The 27466-nt window shown below is 38.4% G+C and overlaps 4 protein-coding genes, 1 long non-coding RNA gene and 2 pseudogenes across 9 annotated transcripts; 4 read left to right on the plus strand and 3 right to left on the minus strand.

Moving 5' to 3' along the window:
- Nucleotides 1–149: 149 nt before the first annotated feature.
- On the minus strand, nucleotides 150–4046 carry ACS12 (1-amino-cyclopropane-1-carboxylate synthase 12). 3 transcript variants are annotated; one of them, XR_016127315.1, is made up of 5 exons: nucleotides 3523–4046; nucleotides 3250–3384; nucleotides 2889–3049; nucleotides 1459–2751; nucleotides 150–1251 (listed from the first exon to the last, which is right to left on the minus strand). XR_016127315.1 is itself a non-coding variant. In XM_016794816.2 (4 exons), exons 1-4 carry the CDS (start codon nucleotides 3958–3960, stop codon nucleotides 1896–1898), a joined length of 1590 nt encoding a protein of 529 aa, XP_016650302.2. In that variant the 5' UTR covers nucleotides 3961–4046; the 3' UTR covers nucleotides 150–1895. The 3 variants fall into 3 exon arrangements, 1 of the variants encoding a protein (XP_016650302.2); XR_016127316.1 differs by having other exon boundaries at nucleotides 150–1343; XM_016794816.2 differs by having other exon boundaries at nucleotides 150–2751.
- On the plus strand, nucleotides 414–1800 carry LOC103333307 (hydroxyproline-rich glycoprotein family protein). The gene is made up of 2 exons (XM_008236124.3): nucleotides 414–1283; nucleotides 1478–1800. Exons 1-2 carry the CDS (start codon nucleotides 414–416, stop codon nucleotides 1586–1588), a joined length of 981 nt encoding a protein of 326 aa, XP_008234346.1. The 3' UTR covers nucleotides 1589–1800.
- Nucleotides 4047–4798: 752 nt separating the features above from the next.
- Nucleotides 4799–5758, minus strand: LOC148917505 (uncharacterized). The gene is made up of 2 exons (XR_016127317.1): nucleotides 5433–5758; nucleotides 4799–5227 (listed from the first exon to the last, which is right to left on the minus strand). It is a non-coding gene; the product is annotated as an uncharacterized LOC148917505 (long non-coding RNA).
- A 580-nt stretch (nucleotides 5759–6338) lies between these two features.
- LOC107881081 (disease resistance protein RPM1-like) lies at nucleotides 6339–7956 on the plus strand (annotated as a pseudogene).
- A 1366-nt stretch (nucleotides 7957–9322) lies between these two features.
- On the plus strand, nucleotides 9323–13155 carry LOC103333435 (disease resistance protein RPM1-like; annotated as a pseudogene). Its single transcript, XR_016127507.1, has 2 exons — nucleotides 9323–9526; nucleotides 9986–13155. The product of XR_016127507.1 is annotated as a disease resistance protein RPM1-like (transcript).
- A 907-nt stretch (nucleotides 13156–14062) lies between these two features.
- LOC103333434 (Cell cycle regulated microtubule associated protein) lies at nucleotides 14063–18239 on the plus strand. 2 transcript variants are annotated; one of them, XR_001677856.2, is made up of 14 exons: nucleotides 14063–14580; nucleotides 14878–15036; nucleotides 15165–15327; nucleotides 15636–15741; nucleotides 15944–15994; nucleotides 16138–16232; nucleotides 16334–16370; nucleotides 16501–16563; nucleotides 16651–16707; nucleotides 16795–16838; nucleotides 17136–17214; nucleotides 17382–17444; nucleotides 17551–17694; nucleotides 17846–18239. XR_001677856.2 is itself a non-coding variant. In XM_016794454.2 (13 exons), the coding sequence occupies exons 1-13, from the start codon at nucleotides 14409–14411 to the stop codon at nucleotides 17614–17616; spliced, it is 1155 nt and encodes a 384-aa protein (XP_016649940.2). In that variant the 5' UTR covers nucleotides 14063–14408; the 3' UTR covers nucleotides 17617–18239. The 2 variants fall into 2 exon arrangements, 1 of the variants encoding a protein (XP_016649940.2); XM_016794454.2 differs by having other exon boundaries at nucleotides 17551–18239.
- Nucleotides 18240–18321: 82 nt separating this feature from the next.
- Nucleotides 18322–24756, minus strand: ERL1 (ERECTA-like 1). The gene is given in 29 exon segments (XM_008236122.2): nucleotides 18322–18696; nucleotides 18699–18963; nucleotides 19053–19423; nucleotides 19589–19927; nucleotides 20014–20145; nucleotides 20257–20330; nucleotides 20404–20475; nucleotides 20560–20631; nucleotides 20725–20796; nucleotides 20891–20962; nucleotides 21040–21111; nucleotides 21189–21260; nucleotides 21344–21371; nucleotides 21374–21414; nucleotides 21508–21579; nucleotides 21653–21724; nucleotides 21809–21880; nucleotides 21958–22029; nucleotides 22144–22215; nucleotides 22315–22383; nucleotides 22483–22554; nucleotides 22657–22728; nucleotides 22887–22958; nucleotides 23126–23197; nucleotides 23272–23343; nucleotides 23439–23510; nucleotides 23613–23684; nucleotides 23789–23927; nucleotides 24393–24756. Coding segments are annotated over 29 exon segments (2943 nt in total). The 5' UTR covers nucleotides 24475–24756; the 3' UTR covers nucleotides 18322–18589.
- Between the last annotated feature and the right edge of the window lie 2710 nt (nucleotides 24757–27466).

The raw sequence follows: 27466 nt of genomic DNA on the forward strand, positions 1-27466 counted from the left end.
AGGGACGTGGCCTCAAGGCTATAGGCCACTTGTTATCTAAAAGCCCATTAACTTCAGGCCCAATTGTTATTTAAAAGCCCATTAACGTCAGGTCCAATATGTTTTTAGTATTAAATACTAATTCTTTTTTTACTAGTGCTAAAATCAGATTTTAGTATTTTCAATCATCCCATCCAATTAATTGGAACAAGTTTGTTTGTCTCAAATAAAATCAAAAGGAAAATAATTACATGACATGACCGGAGTTACTGAACTAATCCATGAGGGCATGAAAATGGAGAGGGAGGGAAGGGAGCAGGTGCGCCTAATCTATTAGAAGATGGTGCAGTTAGAATGAAAATGTTAGTTGCAAGTTTCTAACCCACCAACGTATCCATCAAACCTCAATATAAAGACACGGTGCAACCGCCGAAATGGTGGACAAGAAATTGATGGCGGCAAACGCCAACAAGAAGCATCCAAGGGAACCGCCGGCAGTTCCATTTCTATGGGAAGAAAGGCCGGGAATACCTAAAAAAGACTGGAAACCACCAGTGGTTTCTTCAAATAGTTCATTTCCAGCGACCCCCATCGTCAAGCTTGTTGCCTCGGTTCCATTCAAATGGGAAGAAAAGCCAGGAACACCACTACCATCTTTCTCAGAACCAACATTGGGATCAGCATGTCCCTCCTCCTTACCACTGCAGCTTATCACTTTTCCATCACCTCCAATTAGCTCCCACCAGTATGATTATGATGGTGAGAACGAAGATTATGGTGATGATATTAGTGGAAATGGTGATGGAGAAGATGGAGCACCAAGTATGTTTAATTTGGAGCTTGAAGCATTCGATTTCGAAACAGATGATTCATTTATCTCAGCTCCTGCTCTCCTAGCAAACTGTCTTGTTCCATCAATGGCAATTTCCACTGCTGTTCCAGCCGACAAAAGCACACCAACAGAAGATAAGAGTGCTTGGCCTGAGACACCTTCCTCACCGGCCTCAGAAGCAGGCAGCAGTACAAGCAGCTATGCAACTGGAGTTTCAAGCCCGGTTGGGGCTTCGTTTTTGGAATGCCTCTTTCCATTGATTCCTGCCAATTCCGGATTTCTTGAAAAAATTGGCCAATCAGGCAACAGCTCTCTTACTCCACCAGAACCAAAGAGTGCACATTTTTATCGTGAAAGCAACGGCAGTGCCATTGTACGGAGGCCAAAAACACTTGGAGAGCTGATAATGATGAGTCGTAAGGGTAGTTACAGGTGGAAAGCTGTTCAAATGAGAAAACACAATCTATCAAAGGTAAATCTCCATTCTTGCTCCTACTTTCATTTTGTTTCCCAAAATATTTCGGTTACCAAGCTACAACAGAACAAATGATTCTACCAAACATTAGTTTGATATAGACTGAACACAGGAAAGGGAAATATTATATATATATATGAACAAAGATTTCATAAACAACTGCTACTCTTGCCTGAATGCATGAATGACAGGAACTCGTGGAGAATAGAGCTTTTGGATGCTGCATCTTTGGAACTGGCATCAAGATGATAGAAGGATTGTACAGCAAGAGGAAGAACTTGCCAACGCTTAAACTGGTCTGAAGGAAAATTGTTGCTTAATGTTGAAACTCAACTTGCATTCAGTCCTCTCCATCTAGTCTGTCCTCCAGACGATTTTAGTTTTCACTTCGGGTTTGAGCACAACAACTATAGTCCAAAATGTACCAAATATCATATTATGCAAATACCTCAAGAGAGCTACACTTGAATGTATGTTTAACTTCAATATCTAATCTGTGATTATCCACAGCATACCCCTCTTCTCGAGTGCTATAACAGCTTCTTCTTATAGAGCAAAGCCTTACGCACCCAAAAAGCTATAATGCCACAAAATTTTGTAGTATTTGAACTAACTGGACGACTTAATTGTTTCAGTAACTTTTCGGATTCGGTCTATAACTACAGGAACATCCTCTGGAGTCAAAGTAGTAAAACAACATCTGAACCATCCTGGTTCTATGCAGTGGCAGGCTGACCCAGGAGTCACATTGATCTTGGCAATGTTCAACAGCTTATCCCATAACTCGAGTTCCCCTTTCTCACCATAAGAGCGAATTAATCCACTCATATCAGCCCAACAGTATAAGCCAGCGCTGCTCTTTGCACACTTGATTCCTAATTGTTGCAAACCAGCCACAAATAATTCATATATACTTTGTATCCTCCTTTTGTTGATCTCTAGGTATTCCTGAATGAATCTTGCATCCGAGAGCATCGAAATAATAAGCCGCTGGGTCAGAGAAGAAATGGGAGAAAATCTTGTTAACCTTTTAGCAGCAGTCAAAACACTCTCATTATATGAATATAAAACCCCAATCCTAAACCCTGGAATAGATAGGTCTTTTGATAGCCCATATATTATGTGAACCCTGTTCTTGTCAAAATCTTCGGTGTCAATAATTTCTGCCATGCTTACAAACTCCTCACTTCCATACATAGACCCAGCAAATATTTCATCAGAAATGATATGGATGTTCTTCTCTTGGGCAAAGTCTAAAAGACTGCACAGTGTTTCCCGTGAAAGTAAATTACCAACGGGATTCGAAGGGTTAGAAATGAGAACTCCCTGCACTTTTACTCCTCGTTTTCTAGCCTGATTGTATGCTTGTTCAAGAACAGTTATATTTAAAGCGAAGTTGTCAGTGCTGCGACAGTGAACGGGAATCAGCTCCACTCCTGCCCGCCATCTTATATCCCTGTCAAAACTGCAGATTGTTTTTCTAATTAACTACCACAGAAGATTTGTTAACATGATTATGACAGTAAAATTGATTTTTCTCCATTAATTAGAACAATTAGTTCTAGCAATATAAAGTTTCAACATGAGAATGACAAATATTACCCAGGATAATAAGGTGTAGGAACGAGAAATGCATTTCCATGGTCTGCTAAGCAGAAGCTTAATATCTCAACTGCAGGGGTTGCACCAGATGTTAGCACTATTTGTGATGGGTCAAATGACACTGATGTTCGCATAACCTGAGACATGAAACTTGCCATAGCCTGCAAAGTCGAAACAAAACAAAAAGAAAAACAAACATTAGAAACACTGCAATTCTTCAGAAATACAAGACACAATTACAATTGCAACACAGATTGTAAATTAACCAACTGAACTTAAATCGAAAGAGAGAATATAGCGTATTATGGTTTATCATAACTAAATCATCCAAAAATGTTATAGAGATTAGAAAAAGCCATACCACTTTGAGCTCAGTCATTCCATCGGACGGCTGGTACGCCGCAATCCCACTTATGTTCAAATCACCACCGTCGTCTTCGAAAATTGATTGCGTCAAATTCTCCGTAATCCATTTCTCAATCAAATCCAAACACAGCTACAACCACACACACATACAGAAACAAAAAAACAAAAACAAAAACAAAAAAGAAACAAAATTTACATAAAAAAACTCCATTCTGAAAGCATAAATTAGTATGACAACCAAGAACACACAAGCAACCAAAACTCTCACCCTGTTTTCGGACAACCCGAGCTGAATAACCCCATTCGGATTGTCCACCCCATCGTACGGGTCCTCCAAAACCCTATCCAACCCGATATAATACGGGGAGTCGTTTGGCTTCGCAATCCAACTCGCCCGGGAGGATACCCGTACCCGCCCCATGGATCCACGGTTGGACAAGTTGGACCGCGACGAGGTTCTCTGGAGCTCGGCGATGTTCGAGGAGGAGTGGGATGGGGAAGGAGGGCTGGATGGGGGTTTGGAGGGACGGTGTCGTTTTAGGTAGAGCTGGAGGAAGTAGAAGAGAGCACAGGGGATAAGAGAGCCGAGGATAAGGCCACCTCTGCCTTGGACGACGCCTTGGAGTGGCACTATCAGTCTCATTGCGGTGGCTCCGGCGGGCTTCTTTTGGGTCGGATCGGTGTCGGGTTCGCGGGGTTGGGTCATGGGCTATGGCGTTGGCCGTTGGTTGTTGTGGTTTGGTTACTTGGAGGGAGTAAGCTGCGGGGGAAGAAGTGTGTTTTGCTTCCAGAAACTTTGGTTCGTTTATCACTGCATTGGCACCTGGCAGGTGTGTGAGTTTTACTAGAATACCCTCGTCAATTAATGATATAAAGGAATTACACATTTCATTTTTTTAGGCATGTGCAAAATTCAATTCAAATTTGATTGAATTTCAGATTAGGATGATAGCTAATTTTAGTTTCTTTCTGGTGTATTTTTATTTAATTCATGTTATATGTTGGATTGAACCGATTCGGTCTAGTTATAATTGAATTGGATTTAATCGAATTAGATTATGAATTCTAATTGAATTGAATGCAGATCCTTTAAAATAGGTTAAATTGGAATCGATGCACACCCCTAATTTTTATAGTAGAGATGTAATTTTGTGTTACTACAAAACATTTAATTTCATTAAACTAAATTCATATATACAATGCCCTACATAGTTATTGTGTGATTAATTATTGAAGGGGGTGGAATAATTTTTCAATTGGTGTTCATGGCAGCCTACCACATAAAAATGGTGGTAGTTTGTTTGTTTGTTTTGAAAGGAAGGAGAGTTGGGTAGGTGTTCATGGAAAACCAGAGGCAAACTGTTGGCTTTCTTAAGGCTAAGTCTTATCCTAGTTGGTGAAAATGGTTGGCTGGTCTTATTCGTTGACAACAAGTCTAATGAATTAATTAGTCAATGGAATGGATGAGCCAAAACGCAGCCTTATCACACCACTTTCAGTAAGCATGTTCATTCTCAAATTGAACATTATGCTATTATTTCAACAAAGCCAAAAGACAAGGTCGAAATTTTATTGGGTTAAGACTTAAAGATAGCTGGTGCAAGCCAGAAAGTCGTCTGCAACCTAACAAAAAATATGCAAAGAGAACACTGTAAACTGTTCATATAAGCCTATATAGAGCACAAATAGTACAGATAGTTTGTGCATGTCTGGTTACAGAGCAAATTCAGTTGCCGTTGGTTTTGGCATGATTTGATACTGCCCAATAAGATATGGCAGAGTCAGTTGCATGCTTTGTCATCGAGAAACTAGTTTCACTACTCATCAGCACAGAAGCAAAACTTTCTAGAGACGTCATTCCTCAAGGATGCAGATGCTAAGGCCTCAGTAGAAGGAGAGATGGATGACAGTATCAAAACTTGGGTTAGACAAGTAAGGGAGGCAGCTTTTTGCGTATGTCTGAACGGCAAAAACTATATAATAGCATGAGTCTAGAGTTAGAAAGCAATACACATCTTACAAGCCTCATGAGAATCCTATCCCTTAGCTATCATCATCTACCATATTACCTCAAATCCTGTGTCTCATAGTTGTATAAGATCAATTCAGTTGTGGATGGCTGAAGGATTAGTAAAATCGAAGAAGGGAAAAACATTAGAAGAGGTTGGAGAGGAAAACCTGACTGAGCTAATCCACAGAAGCTTGGTTCCAAGTGTCAAGAGTTTACACTGATGGGAAAGCTAGAAGCTGTCGAGTTCATGATCTGTTGCGTGAAATCCTCCTTAGAAAGGGCATGAAGTCGAGTTTCTGTCACATGTTATCTGAACATGAGTCAAATTTCACATCAGTAACTCCACGTCTCTCCATAAACAGCAGTCCCTCTGATGCCTTGAGAAGCATTGAACAATTACATATTCGTTTGGTACTTACTTACAACCAAGAAGAATGGCATAATAGTAATGGATAATGCTCTAAACTACTCTTATCGTTAAACAAAAATTGGGGAAAAAAAAACTTAAAAGAAAAACAGGATAGTATATATATGAAGAGTATGCATTTTGTAACTCACGTATAGCCGCGCGGCTATACTATTTCGGCTATACTATTTTTTTAAACAAATAAAAGCCGAGTATAGCCGAGCGGCTATACTATTCATATATTTAAAAAGGACCAGACTTGCGATTAGAAGTCCACGTGTCAAAATAAGTATAGCCGAGCGGCTATACGATAAGAAACATTAATAAAACAGTGTATAGCCAAGCGGCTATAAAATAGAGTCTAGCCGGTCGGCTATACCCTTTTTAAAAAATTAGAAAAAACCGAATATAGCCGACCGGCGATACTATTTATATATATATATAAGATGACCTTCCTTGCGATTAGGCGCCACATGTCAAAATAAGATTTTTTTAAAAAATAAAAAACAACTGAGTATAGTCGCCCGAATATACTATTTATATAAATAAATAAATAAAAACCCGATTGCAGCAAAAGGGGTATGTGGTTGTTTTTGATGACATATGGAAAGTAGATTTTTGGGGAGCTCTAGAACATGCTTTACCAGATGATAAAGCTGGAAGAATAATGATCACTACTAGGATCCAAGATGTTGCTGACTTTTGCAACATCTTGGATCCTAGTAGTGATCAGAAGATTAATTAGTAGGATTGTTCAATTAGTTGCATAAGATTAATTCGGTTGTGGATAGCTGAAGGATTCGTAAAATCGAAGAAAGGAAAAACATTAGAAGAGGTTGGAGAGGAATACCTGACTGAGCTAATCCACAGAAGCTTGGTTCAAGTGTCAAGAGTTTACATTGATGGGAAAGCTAGAAGTTGTCGAGTTCATGATCTGTTGCGCGAAGTCCTCCTTAGAAAGGGCATGGAGTCGAGTTTCTGTCACATGTTATCGGAACATGAGTCAAATTTCACACCAGTAACTCGACGTTTCTCCATAGATAGCAGTCCCCCTGATGCCTTGAGAAGCATTGAACAATCACATATTCGTTCGGTACCTACTTTCAACCAAGAAGAATGGCCCAAGTCTTTTCTGAAAACATTGAGTGGAAACTTTAAACTTCTGAAAGTATCAGATTTTGCAGATGCTCCAAAATATCAACTTCTCAAAGATTTGTATCTTTTGAAGTACTTAAGCCTGAGGAATACAAAGGTGAAGTTGCTCCCAGATTCCATAGGAAATTTGCGAAACTTAGAGACCCTGGATCTAAAACAGTGTCTAGTATATGAAATACCTGCCAAGATCAATAAGCTTCTTAAGTTGAAACGTCTTTAGGCCTACTATTGTGATAAGAGCAGAGACTTTAGCATGACTTATTACGAACGAGGAGTGAAGATACATGACGGTATTGGATGCTTACAAGCATTGCAAAAGCTATACATGTGGAGGCAAATCATGGAGGGATTAACCTAATCAAAGCATTGGGAAAGTTAAGGCAGCTGAGGAAGTTGGGCCTAAAAAACTTGAAAAGTGAAGATGGAAGGGCTCTATGTGCTTCTGTGGAAAACATGAACCACCCTGAATCTCTAGAAGTAAGTACAATAAGTGAAGATGAGGTCCTTGATCTACAATCCATTTCAACTCCACCCCAATTTATGCGGCTTCTCTACTTGAAAGGGCATCTGGAGAAGTTGCCAAGCTGGATTTCACAGCTTCAGCACCTCGTCAAGCTACGGATTTTTTGGTCAAGGCTGAGAGATTCCCCATTGAAAGCCCTTCAAAACCTTCCTCATTTGTTGGAGCTTGGGTTCTCATACAAGGCATATGATGATGTGCAGCTGCATTTTGAGGGAGGCTTTGAGAAACTCAGGGTGTTAAAACTCAAGGACTTGAAGGGTTTAAGTTCATTGATTATAGACAATGGGGTTATGCCTCTTCTCCAAGAGCTACAAATAGGGCCTTCCCCACAACTGAAGGAGCTGCCTTCTGGCATCCACCATCTGAGAAATCTAACAACTCTTAGATTTGTTGACATGCCAAAAGAATTCCCAAGACGTATGGATCCAAATAATGGCCAACATTATTGGGTTGTTGAGTATATACAAGATGTTCTGCGTGATTCCAGCTTGTGAAAATGCAACCTAATCCCAGAATATCCCACACCTCAAAAGGCTCAAATACAATCATTCATGTCTTTGTTTACATTGTCTCTGTTATCCTTTATTATTATTAACTTTTATTGTCACTTTTTAAGTACGGTGACGAATAGCGTTTTTGTTGGCTTGTGTTTTGCTCATCACCAGTTTCACTCAACTAAGTCAAATTATATCCTAAGCATCTTCACCACAGAAACAAGCATTGTGCTCCTTATCTGTTGTATGTAAGAATTTTTCGGATGAAAGGCTTCATGGCAAGCCTATCACTGCTCAGGGGTGGTTGTTTGTCAGTTTTCAAAGGAGATTTGGGCGGATCTTCATGGAAAACCAGAGGAAACCCATTGGCCTTTTCAAGGAAATTAAGCAATGCAACAAGTCAATTCTAGTTTATGAAAATGATTGGTTGGTCCTGCTGGTTACATATGATTACAAAATAGCAACTTGCCAGTTGTTGTGAAAGTCTTATGCCCCTGAAGAAGAGAAGGTCAAAATTTCCTTGGTTCAAGATAAGACAGCACCAATCAGAAATTCGTCTGCAAACTCAACCAAAAAGCATACGAAGAAAAAATTACAAACTGTTCATCTATTAAGACTCTCCTTAACAACGGTTTTTTCCAAGCTCCAAGCAAAAGATCAACACAAGCATATTTAGACCACAATTACATATAGTGTGTGCATGCAGCATGTACACAGCAAAAGATGGCAGAAGAAATTGTATGCTTTGTGATTGATAAGTTAATCTCACTGATCATTACCACAGAAGCAAAACTTTCAAGAGATGTATGGCTTCATCAAGGATGAGCAAGAGAGAATCCGATCATTCCTCAAGGATGCAGATGCCAAAGCAGTTATGCAAGGGGAGATGGTTACAGTATCAGAACTTGGGTCAAACAAGTAAGGGAAGCAGCTTATTACATAGAAGATGTAACTGATGAATATTTGCTTCGCATCACCCGGCATCATCAAGACCTTGGATTCATTCGTTTTCTTCACAAATTTGTTTGGTTTCTGAAGAAAATGGGTATAGCCGAGCGTACTATTTATATATAAAAAAAGACCATCCTTGCAATTAGGCGTCACGTTTCAAAATCGTATAGCCGCGCGGCTATAATATATAGACCCTCCTTGCGATTCCCACGTGTCAAAATATGTATAGCCGGACGGCTATACGATCAATTAAAAAAATAAAAAACCAAGTATAGCCGAACGGCTATACTATATAAAAAAATAACCCTCTTGTTCTTAGGCTCCACGTGTCAAAATAAGTATAGCCGACCGGCTATACGATTTTTAAAAACAATTTAAAAATCGAGTATAGCCGAACGGCTATAAGATTTATATTTATAAAAAGAAAAAACCGAGTATAGCCGGTCGGCTATACTATATATACACACACACACACATAAAAAGACGACCCTCCTTGCGATAAGGCCACCTCTGCCTTGGACGACGCCTTGGAGTGGCACTATCAGTCTCATTGCTCCGGCGAGCTTCTTTTGGGTCGGGTCGGCGTCGGGTTAGCGGGGTTGGGTCATGGGCTATGGCGTTGGCCGTTGGTTGGTGTGGTTTGGTTACTTGGAGGGAGTAAGCTGCGGGGGAAGAAGTGTGTTTTGCTTCCAGAAACTTTGGTTTGTTTATCATTGCATTGGCACCTGGCAGGTGTGTGAGTTTTACTAGAATACCCTCGTCAATTAATGATAAAAAGGAATTACACATTTCATTTTTTTAGGCATGTGCAAAATTAAATTCAAATTTGATTGAATTTCAAATTAGGATGATAGCTAATTTTAGTTTCTTTCTGGTGTATTTTTATTTAATTCATGTTATATGTTGGATTGAACCGATAAGGTCTAATTATAATTGAATTGGATTGAATTGGACTTACATACTTAATTAGATCGAACTAGATTACGAATTCTAATTGAATTGAATGCAGATCCTCAAAAATAGGTTGGATTGGAATCGATGCACACCCCTAATTTTTATAGTAAGAGATGTAATTTTGTGTTACTACAGAACATTTAATTTCATTAAACTATAAATTCATATATACAATGTCCTACGTGGTTATTATGTGATCAATTATTGAAGCGGGTGGAATAATTTTTCAATTGGCAGGGGTTCATGGCAGCCTACCACATATAAATGGTGGTAGTTCGTTCGTTAGTTTTGAAAGGAGAGTTGGGTAGGTGTTCATGGAAAACCAGAGGCAACATGTTGGATTTCTTAAGGCCAAGTCTTACCCTGGTTGGTGAAAATGGTTGGCTGGTCTTACTCGTTGACAACAAGTCTCGTGAATTAATTAGTCAATGGAATGGATGAGTCAATTTCAACAAAGCCAAAAGACGAGGTTGACATTTTATTGGGTTACGACTTGAAGATAGCTGGTGCAAGCCAGAAAGTCGTCTGCAACCTAACAGATATGGCAGAGTCAGTTGTATGATTTGTGATCGAGAAACTAGTTTCACTACTCATCAGCACAGAAGCAAAACTTTCGAGAGACGTACGCAAAGAAGTTGGTTGCATAAGAGATGAGCTCGAGAGCATCCGATCATTCCTCAAGGATGCAGATGCCAAAGCAGCTGTGCAAGGGGAGATGGTGGATGCCAGTATCAGAACTTGGATCAAACAAGTAAGGGAAGCAGCTTATTGCATAGAAGATGCCATTGATGAATATTTGCTTTGCATCATACGGCACCATCAAGATCGTGGTTTCCTGCATAAAATTACTTGCTTGGTGAAGAAAATGAAACCACAGGATGAGATAGCCTCCAAAATTGAGGCTATGAAAACATTAGTTAGTGAAATCAAGTCTAGACATGAAAGATATGGCTTCAATTCCAGTGAACAAGGACAAAGCAGTGGAGAAATGACTGTTCCATGGCATGACCCTAGAGTGGCTTGCCTTTTCATTGGGGAAGCACAAGTTGTTGGTGTTGAATCTGCCAGAGATGAGCTGATCAATTGGTTGGTAGAAGGAGCATCAAAACATGAACGCCGTGTGGTGATTTCGGTGCTTGGTATGGGAGGACTTGGCAAGACCACTCTTGCCAAGAAAGTTTATGACAGCCAGATTGTGATGGCACACTTTGATTGCTATGCTTGGATTACAGTTTCTCAGTCATACAAGATGGGGGATCTTCTAAGGATGATGATCAGGCAGTTCTGCAAGTCAAGGAAGGAGAACACCCCTGAGGGGATTGACAAAATGGATCAAGAGTCCCTAATTAGCAAATCAAGAGAATATTTGCAGCAAAAGAGGTATGTGGTAGTGTTTGATGATGTGTGGAAAGTAAATTTCTGGGGGGCTATAGAACACGCTTTACCGGATAATAAAGGGGGAAGAATCATGATCACTACTAGGATTAGAAATGTTGCCAATTTTTGCAAAAAGTCTTGTTTAGTTCATGTTCATCACTTGCAGCCTCTGCCTCCAAACAAGGCATGGGAATTATTTTGTAGAAAGGCATTTCAGTTTGAAATGGAGGGCAATTGTCCTCCAGAGTTGGAAGAGTTGTCTCTTAACATTGTTAAAAAAATGCGAAGGTCTGCCTTTGGCAATTGTTTCCATTGGTGGTCTTCTGTCAACCAAGGTTAAAGGTCTGTCTGAATGGCAAAAACTATATAATAGCATGAGTTCAGAGTTAGAAAGCAATCCACATCTTACAAGCCTCATGAGAATCCTATCCCTTAGCTATCATCATCTACCATATTACCTCAAATCCTGTGTCTTATACTTTGGCATATTTCCTGAGGATTATTCTATTAGTTGCATAAGATTAATTCGGTTGTGGATAGCTGAAGGCTTTGTAAAACTGAAGACAGGCAAGACATTGGAAGAGGTTGGAGAGGAATACTTGACTGAGCTAATTCATAGAAGCCTGGTTCAAGTATCAAAATTTTACATTGATGGAAAAGCTAGAAGTTGTCGAGTTCATGATCTTTTGCGCGAAGTCCTTCTTAAAAAGGGTATGGATTCGAGTTTCTGTCATGTTTTATCAGAAGATGAGTCATCTTCTAAGCAAATAACTCGACGTCTCTCGATAGACAGCAGTAGCAGTCTCAGGATTGAACACTCACATATTCGTTCCGTATTTACTTTCAACCAAGAAGAATGGTCCGAGTCTTTTCTCAATACATTGAGTGGAAACTTTAAACTTTTGAAAGTATTGGATTTCACGGATGCTCCACTAAACCATCTTCCGAAATACGTTGGGGATTTGTATCTCTTGAAGTACTTAAGCCTAAGGAATACAAAGGTGAAGTTTCTTCCAGAGTCCATAGGTAATCTGCAAAACTTAGAAACCTTGGATCTAAAACAGTCTCTGGTGTATGAAATACCAGCCAAGATCAATAAGCTCGTTAAGTTGAGACATCTTTTGGCCTACTATTGTGACTACAACATAGAGTTTAGCATGACTTTCGAGCGGGGAGTGAAGATACATGACAGTATTGGATGTTTATGTGCATTGCAAAAGCTATACCATGTGGAGGCAAATCATGGAGGGATTAACCTAAGCAAAGCATTGGGAAAGTTAAGGCAGCTGAGGAAGTTGGGCATAAAAAACTTGAGAAGTGAAGATGGAAGGGCTCTATGTGCTTCTGTGGAAAACATGAACCACCTTGAATCTCTAGAAGTAAGTACAATAAGTGAAGATGAGGTCCTTGATCTACAATCCATTTCAACTCCACCCCAATTTATGCGGCTTCTCTACTTGAAAGGGCATCTAGAGAAGTTGCCAAGCTGGATTTCGCAGCTTCAGCACCTCATCAAGCTACGGATTTTTTGGTCAAGGCTGAGAGATTCCCCACTAAAAGCCCTTCAAAATCAACCTAATCTGTTGGAGCTTGGGATCTCATACAAGGCATATGATGGTGCTCAGCTGCATTTTGAAGGAGGATTTCAGAAACTCAAGGTCCTACAACTCAGGGACTTGGAGGGACTAAAATCTTTGATTATAGACAATGGGGTTATGCCTCTTCTCAAAGAGCTGCATATAGGGCCCTCCCCACAACTTAAGGAGGTGCCCTCCAGCATCCACCATCTGAGAAATCTAACAACTCTTAGATTTATTAACATGCCAAAAGAATTCCAGAGGGATGTGGATCCAAAAAATGGCCAACATTTTTGGATTGTTGAGCACATAAGAGATGTTATCTTTAGCTACAAGTCTGGGACAAAATGTGGCGTATATGAGAATTTCTTCATAATCCCAAATTGTTGACTACAGGCTCTCTGTTCTTCTTCATTATTGTTAATTGTTGTTAATAATAATTGTTCTTCTTTATGATTAAGTGTATGAGAATGAATCAAAATGTTGATATGTTTAAGCAAGAACAACTATCAACAAAGAAAAGAAAAGGACAGTGTTTGGCTCTTCATGCAGCTGCCATCATCAATTCAATTAATTGGGAAAAGTAATAAGACTTGCCACCACAACAGTTAAATATTATAAAATCTTACCATTTTTCATCACAGAAGAGCCAAGCATTGTTCTTGTTTGTTGGACTGTTGGACAAGACCTCTTTTGAACCATTGCACTTCAAGCTGTCTAACAGTGCGGCAAAAATCCAATCTCCTCAAGTTACTGTCTTTGAATTTTTATTATTATTTTTAAATGAGAAAGTAAATATGAATTTATTAAATTTTTTAAAAAAAAGTTAGGAACTTTGAGAGACTATTTTTTTCTCTTATCAATCCAGTGGGCCAAACTCTCCCCCTCCCCCCTCAAGTGCACCCAAGTTCGATTCACGTAAGAAACAATTTTGAGACAACCCGATACAATACTCCTTCCCCTTCCCCTCCCCCTCTCTCTCCCTCCCTAACGAATGACCACCCAAAAAAAATTATATATATATATATATATAAAATACTATAAAACTTCAAGATATTTTTTTTGGTACGGAAAAATTCAAGATATTTATCTGTTGAAATAAAAGTATAGTTACTATAAATAAATAAATAAAAAGAAATACATTTTAAAAAGATTATTGAAATTGGCTTACCAGTTAGTAGGAGGCAGGCACGAAGGTTGAGGTGGGGTCCCATGACAACCAAGTAGTGGGCCTGGGCCCACAAGTTCAAAATTTTGGACCGTAGCATGTCCCAAACTTCGGCGCTAAAAAAAGGTTCGTCCTCAACCTCCTTCTGTCATCGTCTCTTTCCTTTCCTGCTGCTGAGTTTGTTTTCTTAAACCAGCCCGAAATTTTCGCACCAAAACAAAAAAGTCAAGAAATTTAATTTCTTCCTTCACAAATCACAGCAGTCAATTTGTGTTTCAAATTTCATAATCAAACATTACATATATAACCCCACCTCTCTCTCTCTCTCTCTCTCTCTCTCTCTCTCTCTCTCTCTCAATTCTGATTTCCCGGGAAATTTTTCAACCCAAACATCACAAGTCCGCTGTCTAAGTTTCTGAGAAAGGGAGAATCAGCAAAAGGAGAATAAAAATTATATCTTTGTAATATCAAAGTAATTAAATTTTACGCATGGAATTCATTGGTTCAATTGCCTGAAACGAGATTTAGAGAGAGCGAAATGGACGAAGAAATGCAGAATTTTATGAGGGAAGCTTACAAGGGAGATGAAATTGATTTGGACTACGAGTTCGACGCGCCTAAGTTCTACGATTTCACTCAGCCCGATTCCGATTTGGAGGACACGGAAGCCGAAGACTGGTTCCGATTCGCCGGAAGTTATCCGCCTTCGCGTAAGCGATTTAGAGAAACATTTCTTTGTTATTTTGCTTCATCATATTCCCAAACAATGAATTTGGATCATCTTCAATCACGACCGTTTCAAGTGACGATCGTTTTCTGCAATTTGATTCAATATCTACGTGTTTAGTTAATTTTGCATCTTAATCAATATTAATTTTGTATTGTTTTCTTTGTAACAATTTTGGATGCAAGTAGATTAATTTCTTACTTGTATTCATTGAGTGCTTTACAAAAGGCTAACACTAACTCTCTGTTTTTCTTTCTTAATTTTTTGTTATTTTTTTTAGCTTTCATTATAAAATTGTTGATGAATTGGCAAAAAGACATTCCTGTGGAACCTGTAAAAGTCTCTGCTGAATCCAAAGATGTTCAAGGCATTAGAGACAGTGATTCAAATAATTGCATGGAAGCTGAGGTCTCTGCAACAGTAGATGAGAATAACAGAGGTACATTTTAATTTTAATTTTACTAAATATCAATTTTATTCTTCCTTATGATCTCATTTCTTATGATTAACAAGGCATGATATTGTTTCTTACTGTTCTTTTGTATGTTCATGTTTCCAAATTATTAGAATTTTCTAATCACATGGCTCGAGATACTCAAAACCCTAAAACAAGCTCCCCGGCCAAGTCACCGCCTCTATCAAGGGTTTCAACTTTGATGAAACCCACAGCAAGTCAGTTGGCCAAGCAAAATCATCGTCGAGAACCTCACTTGAACCGGTTATCGAGGAGGTGCTAATTTTTTTCTCCCTCTATTGTCATCTCCATTGGCAAAATTGCCTTGCCTTTTCTTTATTTATAAATCACATTTTGCAGTATTCAAAGGTGACACTGTATCATCATGTCCTACTAAAGATTGGTAAGACAAGATTGCCATTTACCAGGTTGTACATAAAGTTGGTGAATGATTTTTCGTTTCGTTTACTGGGGACACATACTTTTTCAAATTTGATGATGTTTCTTTTGTGGATGATCTCTTATTCTTATTGATTGGTGTTTTATTTCTCTATTTCTTCCATTTTCGACTCTTGATTACACAGGTGTGGGAAGAAGCTTGAGAAAGCTGATGTTAATTCACAGAAATCTCCTTCTAGTGATACCCATTGTACTAAAAGACAGAAGTTGGAGGCTGGCTATTTACGCAAGGTGCACCAACTCTTTTTTATTTGGTAGTTTGGCATCTTTGTTGAGGTCTGGAGAGAGTACATGTAGTCTTTTTCCTCAAATTGGTTCTTTATCTTCTGTATACCAGAGGCGTATATGCATGCAATTATGATACATATGAAGTTCAATAGTGATCAATCTTCTAAATGAATTTCTGAAGGGCCCTTATAATTTTGCGAAGCAGGTTGCTGAACATAAGCATCAACCTTTTTGGTTGCACAAGGTGCCAATAAAGGTAATATACATACATACTGCATTGAGGTGTTTGCTGTTCGTAATTAAAAAAACAAGAAAGCAGAAGATTTTGTGCTTGAGATACGAAGAGATTTTGTTTTCATACCAAATAAGAAAAAAATAGTTTTTCATGGTGCAATGCAGGTTGGAGGTGATGTTATCACAGTAAATGCTAGACCTAAAGTAACCATTCCTATAGAACCGAATTTGGAAACGGCACATAGAGCACAAAGACGTAGGTACATTCACTTCTTGCTTGATTTTCATAAAATATTTGGGTTTGATACATGAAGGTCTCCCTAATGAGCTGTTGGGCCATTTTATACACTACGATTTTCAGGTATAAGGTTAATGCCAAACCAGGAGAACAAGCAAAAGCAAGTTCCTATTCCTTTGAACTCCTATTGAATAGAAAAAATAAAAGTTTGCGCTTCAAGTGAATAGTATTTGAAAGAAAAATCAATACTCTTTTGTGATCTTTCATTTCTTTGATATTGGCCTCTGCAGATTCTCAAGGCTCCTCCATTGCCAACCCCTAAAAAGAGCACGGTACCAGCAACAGAATTTCAGGTTATCATAAAACATTTTACTAAGTGACTTGAGGTATCAAATTCCTTTCATAATATTCTTAACAGTTCTTTGTTTGATTGCTATCAGGTGTTTAACCTCAGGACATCGGCAAGAGCTTATGCAATGCAACAGACATTTAATAACGTAAGCCTCCAAAACTTGTTTCATTATTTGGATGTGAACTTTCTTTCTCCACTCTCTCATCATGACATAATAATCTTTTAATTGCAGGTGACAAATGCACCAAATTCTAATGAAAATACAGAGATTAAAGGGTAACTATCTTTGCTTTCAGAGCTTGTCAATTTTGAAGCTAAAACGTATAAACGAATGTATCATCTCTGTATATAGTTTTACCTTGCACTCGTAAATTTTTCCCACATTCAACATGATCCAAGAGTTTTATTTAGTTTAGTTTCGAACACGCGGTTAGGCATCAGTTTTACCACCTTGATGAATTGTAAATTCCATTGTTTATCATCTTCAAGCAGCTATCATTAGAAACTTCATAGAGTAATCTTAATTGAGATGTATTGTTGCTATCTTAATGTCGTTCTTACTCTTTTGCACAGGCCAACCTTTGGCTATGCCTTAACACAAGTGAAAAGTGGAACGGCTTTCAAATGCACAGCTTGCTCTATTAAAAAGAAGGTAATCTCAATCTGTGTATACATTTACATTACGAGCTTTGAATTAAGCTTCTCATTGCCAAGGTTAATGTACTGATAAAGTCTTTACGCATATCAGCAAAATTCAAAAATAAAAGATAAACCTTGTTTTGAACCAAGTTTTAAAAGCATGCTTTAACTGTTCCTTAGGAATTCAAGTTTGCAATTGACAAGAAGTTTCTAAAGGAGCCACCAACAGATTTATTTAGTAAGGTACGATCTGATCTAAATGTCTTTGGATATAATTGTATAAATGTAAAAATTGAGAAATCTATGTTTAACTCTGTCTCTTCACGGTCTATCTTGACATGATTGCCAGCTCTCCCTTGCATCTGAAGCCCAGAACAATGCAAAACCTCAGTCCAAAAGTGCCTTTGCCTGCTAAGGTTTTAATCTCTTCCAGAACGTCGTCTGTAAAACCAAAAAGAAAACAGACCAAGCTCCTTTCATCGACAACTCTGAGGTACAATATCAGCCTTTCACAATGTTCCTAATCGAGAATAGTTTCTGGCTCATTAAATTTTCTGAAGAAGCACAAGACTAGCCAAGTTTTAGATATATCAAAATCATATATCTGACTTAATTGAATGCTTCTTTCTACACACCGCTCATAGACCATCAAAGTGTTGATGGAGGCAAATGTGGTCACAGAAGCATCATTTTGACAATGATTTGAGGTTGGGTATTCTATTTTCTGCTGTTATGTTGTGAACGTTACGAGCATGTACCTACAGGTTAAATTTGTTATGCAAATATGAAAGAGAAAAAGGGAAAAAATATTGAACGTCTTAAATTCCCAGTTCATGAAAATATTTTATTTTTTTTTGGGTTCAATTTTTGGAAAGAAAGGGCCCCTCTTATCTTTTGGTTACGGTGCTGAAACCAAGAAATAGAGATTTCCCTGTTACATTGAAAAACCCCACTGTCTTGAGTAAAAATTAATTTGGATGCCCTTTTAAGCTCAAGACTGAATGCTCTGAACGACCATAAATTCTCGTGAACTCGTCTTCAGAAATCCAATGGCTTCAGACATTCAACCAAATCTTTGTGGATACTTTCATGACAGTGAAATAATTAACCAACCAGTGGGTACACCAGAACACTATGACATTAGGGTTTTTTTCTTTTCCTTTCCCTTGTCTGATAATGAGCATATCAACAAAGTCATTATAAAATTACAATTTTTCAATCTTATACGACATCGTTACAAAAGACCTATGCAACAGTGGCAACTTCCAAAAGCTGTCTCGTTAGGACATATATATTGAATTCATCTGCTAAAGCAAAAGGCACTTAAACCCATCTGAACCAAAATTGGGACTCCAAAGTGCGATGCAAAACAAAAGGGGCAAGAAACTTCAATGCGTGTTCTTAGATATAACTTCACCAAACCGTTCAAACCACTGAGCATCAGATGAATTACTCTCTTGCTGAACAGGATGCTGCTGCTGCTGCTGCTGCAGCATTTTGATTGCTGTTGTCCCTTGTCAACCGCAAATTTAGCATAGTCAATGCCCTTCGAAACAGAACAATGTTTTGTGGGAGGTGAAGGAAGGAGGGAGACTAAAACCCGTGCAACCTCATGCATGGTTGGTCTCTCAATAGGGTTTCGCTTGAGGCACAGCAGAGCAAGTTGGAAGGTCTTCCTGACATGAGATAAATCCATGCAAGTAACAGAGACCTCTTGGTCAACAGTCTCCATTACTGTATTTGTATCCGCCTTGGACAATATCTGAGTGACAAACATACCTCAATGTTAGTTCAGTAACAATGCCACCGAAATAGAACAAACATCAATCAGAGAGTAATACAGAAACGTACCAATTGATGCAAGTTGGATTCCTTGTCCACAGCCTTTTTCCCAGTTAGTAGCTCAAGAAGCACAACCCCAAAGCTATACACATCAGATTTTTCAGTCAGCCGAGAAGTTCGAGCATATTCAGGATCAATGTAGCCAATTGTTCCAAGAACATAAGTTGATGTGTGGGTCTTGGAAGCTGGGATGCTTTTTGCAATTCCAAAATCAGAGAGATGAGCCACAAAATTCTCATCCAGCAAGATGTTAGAAGATTTAACATCCCTGTGAATAATTCGGGGGTTACAATCATGGTGAAGATAAGCAAGTCCCTGTGCAGCTCCAACTGCTATTTTCAACCTTGTTTCCCAATCAAGTTTAACCTTCTTTGCTGGTCCTGTCACGAGCGTTGGCAAAAGAATCAGCAATTGACAATTAATCTCAGCATATTCTAGACTCAAATTGTGCTTCGAGATATCACATGACAATATAACCTTAAATAAACTTAAAAAGTATTCCTTCTGACAGAAATAAGCAACAAGGACAGCTAAGCAAGGCTAACCATGAAGCAGATCCCAGAGAGATCCGTTCTCCATATAGTCATAGAAGAGGAGATTTCCATGTGGTGACAGTGAATACCCATGCAAGCTAACAAGATTTCTATGCTTGATACTGCCAATGGTTGCAAGTTCAGTCTCAAACTCCCGCATGTTGTCTGGATACCGATTGTAAATTCGCTTAATTGCCATTGGTCGGGAATTCTTCAGTACACACTTGTACACTGTGCTAGAAGCACCATACCCTATAATATACTTCTCATTGAGATTCTCAGTAATTCTCATTATATCATCAAAGGTGTGTATGGCCATATCCATGTGAAGGATTACTAGTGTAGGAGGACCTGGAAAGAAAATCAAATGTTAGCTAGGTTGGAGAACAAAAATACAAATGGGAATGTTACTTTAAAAATACAAACGGTTTACATGCCTTGCCCACTCTTGCTAGATCCCATGACTAACTGCTTTGCTTGGTTGGATTTGTAAACCGCAACTATTACCATGGATAATACTGTGATGAAGCCCAATGTCATACAAACAACTGCTGTTCTGGAGAATATAGCTGAGAGTAGAAGTCAGAAGGATAATTTGTTAAATTTGGATGAAACCTAGATGATCGTGACATGCCTTAGATTCCATTTGCACAAAATAACAGGAAATAGTTAAAATTTACCCCTGGATTTTGCAGCACAAGGTCTGCATATTGATCCCAACCAGTCGCCACACAACAATGGGTTTCCAATAAAGCTGAAACACAAAACATTATTACCACAAGCAAATATTTAAAAAAGGAATTAACCACATCTTTTCCACCACGAACCTGTCTGGTGAAAAACGTGAAAAGTTCCTCATGGGAGGTATAACACCAGAAAAATTGTTGTATGAGAAATTCCTGAAATTGTGATGAAACAGCATTCAAGAAGGGTTTAGGAAATACAAGAATGAAAATGGGAAAGATTCAAGAAACAGTACTCACAAGGTGGCAAGACTGAAACAATTGGTTAGCTGATCAGGTATCCTTCCATGCAAGTTGTTGTTATTAAGTATCCTACCATAATATGGCACAAAATAGAATTAATATGACAAAATATGTGAAAATGAAAATTGGGACATGACATGATAAAGCGGGGAAAGAGCTTACAACGCCACAAGGTTCTGCAACTGACCCAATTCTGCTGGGATACTTCCAGAAAGATTGTTAAAAGACATATCACTGTAACACATTCATTAAGGTACGGACATATCAGGAGGGCAAAGATTTCACCTATAAAAGAAATAATTACAAAATAGTCCTAATAGAAACTTACATAATTTGAACACTCCTAAGGTTCCCAAATTCTGCTGGCAAAGAACCATCAAGATGATTATCACTCAAATTTCTGCAAGTAAACAAATCAAGGGTCAGGTGCCACAAACAATGAACCTATATAGCAAGTACTTAATGAAGTAAACTTACAAGGTGAGAAGGTGCTCAAGATCACCAACTGAAGCTGGAACAGGGCCTGAAAAATTATTCCTAGACAGATCCCTGGAAAAATGTGAATAGAGTCACTCAAATCAGCATTAAAAGCATGAGGCAACAAAACACGACAACTAGAAACTTACAGTGTGTCAAGATTGATGATGCGTCCCAACTCAATAGCTATTCTATCACTAAAATAGTTTGATGACAAATTCCTGCAGGTCCAATAAATTTAATGCTATCAATTTACAAGCACAATCAATTGAACCCCAAGAAAGTTCAAAACAGCAGAACTCACAGATAAGTTAAACTCTGCAGATTGCGAATGCCAGAGGTATAGACCCAGTCAAGTGGTTCCCATGTACATTGCTAAAATAAAATCAACAATCAATGAATAAGAAACTCAATCAATATGCATAACAACACAGAAGCTTGATTAAAGTCAGAAATCAGATATCGTACAATTGATTCAATGCCGTGCAGGAACTGATTTCATGTGGAATAGGACCTTCCAGTTCATTGTTGGCAAGATTCCTGACGCATAACATGCACGTCAGTAAAAGTAAAACTGGGATTACCAAGAGGAATGGTGACAATAAATACTCACAACTCAAACAACTGCTGCAGCTTCCCAAGCTCAGCAGGAATTGTACCGAGCAATTTGTTGTCATTCAATTGTCTGCAGATAAAAGTTGTAAATCAAATTCAATCAGAGAAATTTAACTATTACATCTATAGGTTTGTATCATATAAGGCTACTTACAAATAGCTAAGTTTAGACATATTGCCAAGCTCAGGAGGAATTGGCCCAGTCAACTTGTTGCCATGGAGATATCTGGAATAACAAACGTGTCAAGACAAAATACTGAAGCATTCAAGGTGACACTATCCCTCAAAGCAAGCCGAGCTTACAGTTTCCCAGTGTAGGATAAATTGCCAAGTATTGGTGGGATTGGCCCTACCAGTTCATTCTCACTCAAATCCCTGGAAGACAAATGGGAAATTAAAAAGCAAATTAACTCTCTACTAAGGAAAAAGAATACTGCTGCAAAAATCCTACTCGAATAAAATACTAAAAGTTCAATTAAGCTCACTTACAGAACAGCAAGGGCCTGCATTAGACCAATCACCTCAGGGATTTTTCCCGTCAATCTATTCCCTTGAAGCGACCTAACAAAAGTACCATAACCTTAATACCCAAACAAAAAAGGCTTTTTATAACCTTGTCATCAGATGAAGTCTACAACTGTCAAAAGCCATAAAACTTACAGCGTAGCTACTTGTAAAAATCCAATGTTATATGGGATTCCACCGGCTATCTGATTATATGATATATCCCTGTAGTTCCAAAACATAACCATTACAAAAATTTCAAACAAAAGATTCAGTTATTTTTTGTATGCGAGGGGGGACTAAAACCTTTTAAAGACAACATACAGGATCTCAAAGCTTGTACAGTTGCCAATGTTGTCAGGGATCGGGCCAGTCAAATTATTGCCTCTAACATCACTGTTGGACAAAACAATTTTTTTTAAGTTAATAACAGGAACAAAATAATAGAGAAGAAATGACCAAAAAAAAGTAGTTGAACTTAGGTTGTATGTCACTTACAAGTACCACAAGCCCGTCAACTGACACATATCTGGTGACAGTGATCCAGTCAAAGAGTTTCCACGCAATCCACTGTAAAGTCATTTTCAACCAAAAGAATCAGAAATGCTGAGGCTTCTGTAGCATATATACTACAGCCTTGCTACAAATTATCATATAATAACCACAACCAATAAATTTGAATCACTGTAAATTGAAATCTTGCTTGTAACAATGTTTCCGGCACTTACAGGTACTGCAGCACTTCATTCCAATATATTAGCCTAGGAATCTCACCAGTAAGCTGATTCCGAGCAAGATCACTTCAATTACCAAACCATCATAACCATAGAGAAAGAAATTATTAGTCCAAATGTCATGTGAAAACATATCTAAGAACAATTATTGTCGGGAATTGAATTTTACTACATAATATGACAAGCTTTTAATTTTAAACCATACTAGCATAAGGGAAAAGCAGAGAACCCACAGAGTTTTTAGGTTTGGAATTTGGGTTAGAGTTGTAGGGATAGGACCAGTCAACTGATTGTTCTTCAAATTCCTGCATAAATAGAACCAGATTAGTTTGTAGGAACTTTTATGAATCTTACTGCACTCCATGATTATATCACTTACAAAAGCTCCAGCTTCTTAAGCTTGGAAACGGAGAAAGGTATGTCTCCATACAGGAAATTATCAGATAAATCCCTGCAGTTTCAACACAAACTACTCAGCGAAACCAGAACAGAAACAAACTCCAAGGACGAATATAGAAAAGGTTAAACATCAAGGATAAATCTTACAAATGCATAAGAGAAGCACAGTTGCCAATCTCATCCGGTATTTGACCAGTAAGCTTATTCCCCTGCAAGTCTCTACCATTTATAAATACAGAAAAGTCAATCAAAAACCGTTCAATGCTATTGCACCAAAGAATAAAAGAATATACAAATGGTATCAAAGGAACTGAAACATACATGGATTGTAAGTTCCCCAAATCTCCAATGGCTGGTGAAATCTCTCCACCAAGGTTCAAATTGGACAGGTTCCTTCAGACAACAAACAAAAGAATATTAAACCCATCAAATATGCAAAACCAAATACTGCAGCAAACGATTGAAGGGTTCACAGAGAGAGAGAGAGAGAGACCCACAAGGAGGCCACAGAGAGGGTGACATTGTCACAGAAAACTCCTCGCCAAGAACAGAAATCTTCATCATGGGCATCGTTCCAGTCGAGTAACACGTTGGCTACATTACTGAATGAAGCCTTAATTGACATCAACGCCTTTCCTGTACACCCAAATAAAATATTCCAGGAAATTAATAAGACTATTTAATAATACCCAGCTATAGGATAAAAAATAAAATAATTTCAATTTAACTAGTATAATAATTCAGACGCTAGAGTTGAGGATTCCAAGTTCAACCCAAAACACAAAAATTGAAACTTAGAAACACTGAAAGGGTGTGGCTTGTTGGGTATAGCGTTCGCCTGCTGAGAAAATGTGGGAACAGAATGGCATAACTCAACGGACTAAAAATAGAGTGCAACGCTGACTAGAGTCCATTTTCCGAACAGCACAACGTTCAAAAAACATAAAAACAAAGTTTTTCATGTGTTCAGTTCTGGTTGTTTCCTCCGTTTTCTCGGCAACCAAACGAAATTCCAAGGAAAAGAGATAGACTTTTGACAATGAAAGCCGAAAAAGAAGCAGCAGGCGAGAGAGAGAGAGAGAGAGAGAGAGAGAGAGCTACCTTCGTCGTTGAGTGGGGAAGCAAAGGGAAAGAGAAGCGGAAGCAAAGCTAGTCCGACGCAGAAGACAACCCTTTCCTCCATCCTCCACAAACTATAGCTCCAATGGCAAAAACCCAGAAACGAGGAGACGTAAAAGAAATAAAAAGGAAAATGGGGACTGAACAGAAGAGCAAGATGAGCTAAGGTCTGGGTTCTTCAACCTCACACATAATACCAGTAACAGAAAGAGAGAGAAGCAGAGGGAGCAGACGTTTGGCGTGAAGTGTAAGCCAGACTGAGGGAGTGTTATGAAGAGAGAGAATTGAATTCTTCAGTCTCTCTCTCTATCTCTCTGTCTGCCTCACTCTGCGTGTTTTGAGAAAGGTGTGTGTATGTATGTAGTGTACAAACGGCGGTGAAGCGACGTTAGTGATGAGACTCAGAGACTGTAAAAAAGCAAACGGCAGCGGCCGTCATTCGTACCAAGCGTTTTCCAAAGCTCATGCATTTTTCGACACCTATTTCTATTAGCACTGTATATATTTATTACATTTGTAAATTGACCAACTTGCCCTCCTCCCTCTCCCTCTTCTTCCCACTCTCTGCCTATGGAGCGTGGGATGAAGGGCAGCGAAGACTGGGTCATATGGTTTGGTTTGGTTTTTGGTGTTTCTGGTTTGGTTTTTAGACGAGAGAGGAAGAGTCTTATTGCCACTCTGGTGTCTTTTATGCTTCCAAGGAATTTTGGCTTTTTGTCTTGTTTGTTGCTTGTCTCATAAAGAAAGAAATGACTTTGCTTCTTTTTTCTTGGTTTGAGTTTAATTGTTTTCTCTCTTCTTTTTTTTAGGTTTTGCTTTTGGGTCAAAACTTTGTAATTATTTAACTACATGTATACAATCAAATCAATGGCCAAGATGACAAAGGGAAAATCCTCTTTGGGTTTCTGGCTTTTTTCAGCCTTTTGTGCAACAAAACCAGCTTCAAACAATGACAGCTTCCTTTCCAAGAAATCCCAGTTTATATATATTTGGTCCACAGTCCACTTACCACTGCAATCTGCCCTTGACTTGGTTTGAAAAAAGAAATGCTATGCTATTTGTGCTTGAAAAAACTTATTTATAACGGAAATATTATTGTTTTACTATCAATTTTAGTATTATTGCGTTATTAACTTGGGATAACAAAAAGTCCAATCCAGTTCACCACCCAAAACCGAAACCTTCTTCTACTCAATAATGAAGCTATTATCATGGAAATTATTAGACGGATGATGATGGTATGTAGGGCACAAAAAGCTGACCTAGTTATTATGTTTTGTAAGATTAGCAAGAGAAATGATGAAAGTGGCGCGTGAACTCTTAAACTTGTAAATTTTATCATATGATGATAAATTAATATAAAGAATAACAGATGGATGGAACTTTACCAAGATTCTATTTTTAAAGGGTTTCTCAGATTTGCAAAGTTCGATATACTTAAAAACCATTATCAATAAATAAGCACACAAAAAGAGTTGTTGTTGGATAAGCGTTGGCAACAGCATCTGCAGCTTTGCAGCAGCATTCGCCCTATGAACAAACGAACAGGCTTCTCCTTCGTTTAAAGCTGGGAATTGGGACCGGTTGGTATTTTATGGTTTAAGATCCAAAACTTAATCTGTTAATGTTGGCTTCGAGAAACGGACCTGCCACTGTCCATTGGCTAATAAAAAACCCCAATAGATATATGTAGGTAGACTGTGTGTCCGCCCTAGATCGATTCCAAGTTTCGATTTATTATAAAAAATTCCAATACAAATTAGGGTTTATCCTATGGACAAAGACAACCCAGCCAAACCCATCAAAGCAAGCCACATTAACCACAGCAAACCCACAAGATGGAAGATCCTACATAAATGCAGTGGAGGCAAAGAGGCCTCTCCGCTCCTCATACATACATACACGTACACATGCCTTAGTCTGAGGTCTGGGGCTATAAGGCACCTACCCCTAAACAATAAAAACGAAGGGTTAAAAAAATATGAAAAGTGACAGCTAAGGTGGTACATTAGAGCCAGACAGACTGCGCTCTGAGACTGAGAGGCTAAAGCCAAAGACAAGACCGGCGTAGAAGCAGCCGGTGACCCGCCGTCAGCAATTGTACAACGGGCGTGACATTGATGAGTCCCACTTTTAAACCATTGGTTTGGTGGGGACTTTGGGAGCCCACCTCTTCATCACCACGCATTCAATTTCCATGTGTTCTTGTTACTATTATTTCACTTGGGTTTTCTTTTGGGGTCCTCCCTCTTCACTCCCCTCAAGTGGATTCAAATTTTTCTTGATTTACATTTATGCGGGTTTTCCATTGGGCAAATTCAACGGAACAAAACTAATTGTAATTTGGATTAATTCGATTTATTTTTTTTTTAATATACCAGCGATATTGAGAGATGAGTTATAATGAAATTCGAATACAAAAACTCAATGTAGAAGTGAACACAAAACATTAAATACACAAATAACTGCTCTTAACCGGTTGAGCTTTTGATTTTGTTCTGTTGAAAAACATCTATACTTAAACATATTTGATAAAGTATCATAAATATCCAAAAGTGGTGATTTCCCTACTCCTTTTTATCTTATTTTATCCACTTACACTTATTTTTTATAATTAAAAAAGGAGTATAAATGGATAAAATAGGAGTGGGGAAATCATTGTCTATGTCCAAATGGTTTTGAAATTTTGGAGTAGAAAGCAAAGAAGGGCTCAAACCCGCCATTAGAAAGCAACGGAACTAAATAAGAGCTTGTTGTGGACATGCAAAGAGGAAATGTGGGACCGTGGGATTTGGTTGGGGGTATAAAGAAGGGGGTACAGGGGGATTGATTATACCCATCATAAGACACGTGATAAGTTCCCCCTCCATAATTATAATTCTCATACCTTACACTTACTTTTCGTCCTCTTATTATTTCACGCCAAATTTTTGTTTCTTTAATCAATACTGTCACTACGATGCTCATGTTCATTTCTTTTTTTTTGTTTTGGTAACATGCTCATGTTTATTTCAATGCGTGCACAGTTTTAGAGTACACCAAAAATCTGAGTAAAA

The sequence above is a fragment of the Prunus mume genome, linkage group LG5 (genome assembly GCF_029339155.1).
Source record: "Prunus mume cultivar Tortuosa linkage group LG5, ASM2933915v1, whole genome shotgun sequence".
NCBI lineage: Eukaryota > Viridiplantae > Streptophyta > Magnoliopsida > Rosales > Rosaceae > Prunus > Prunus mume.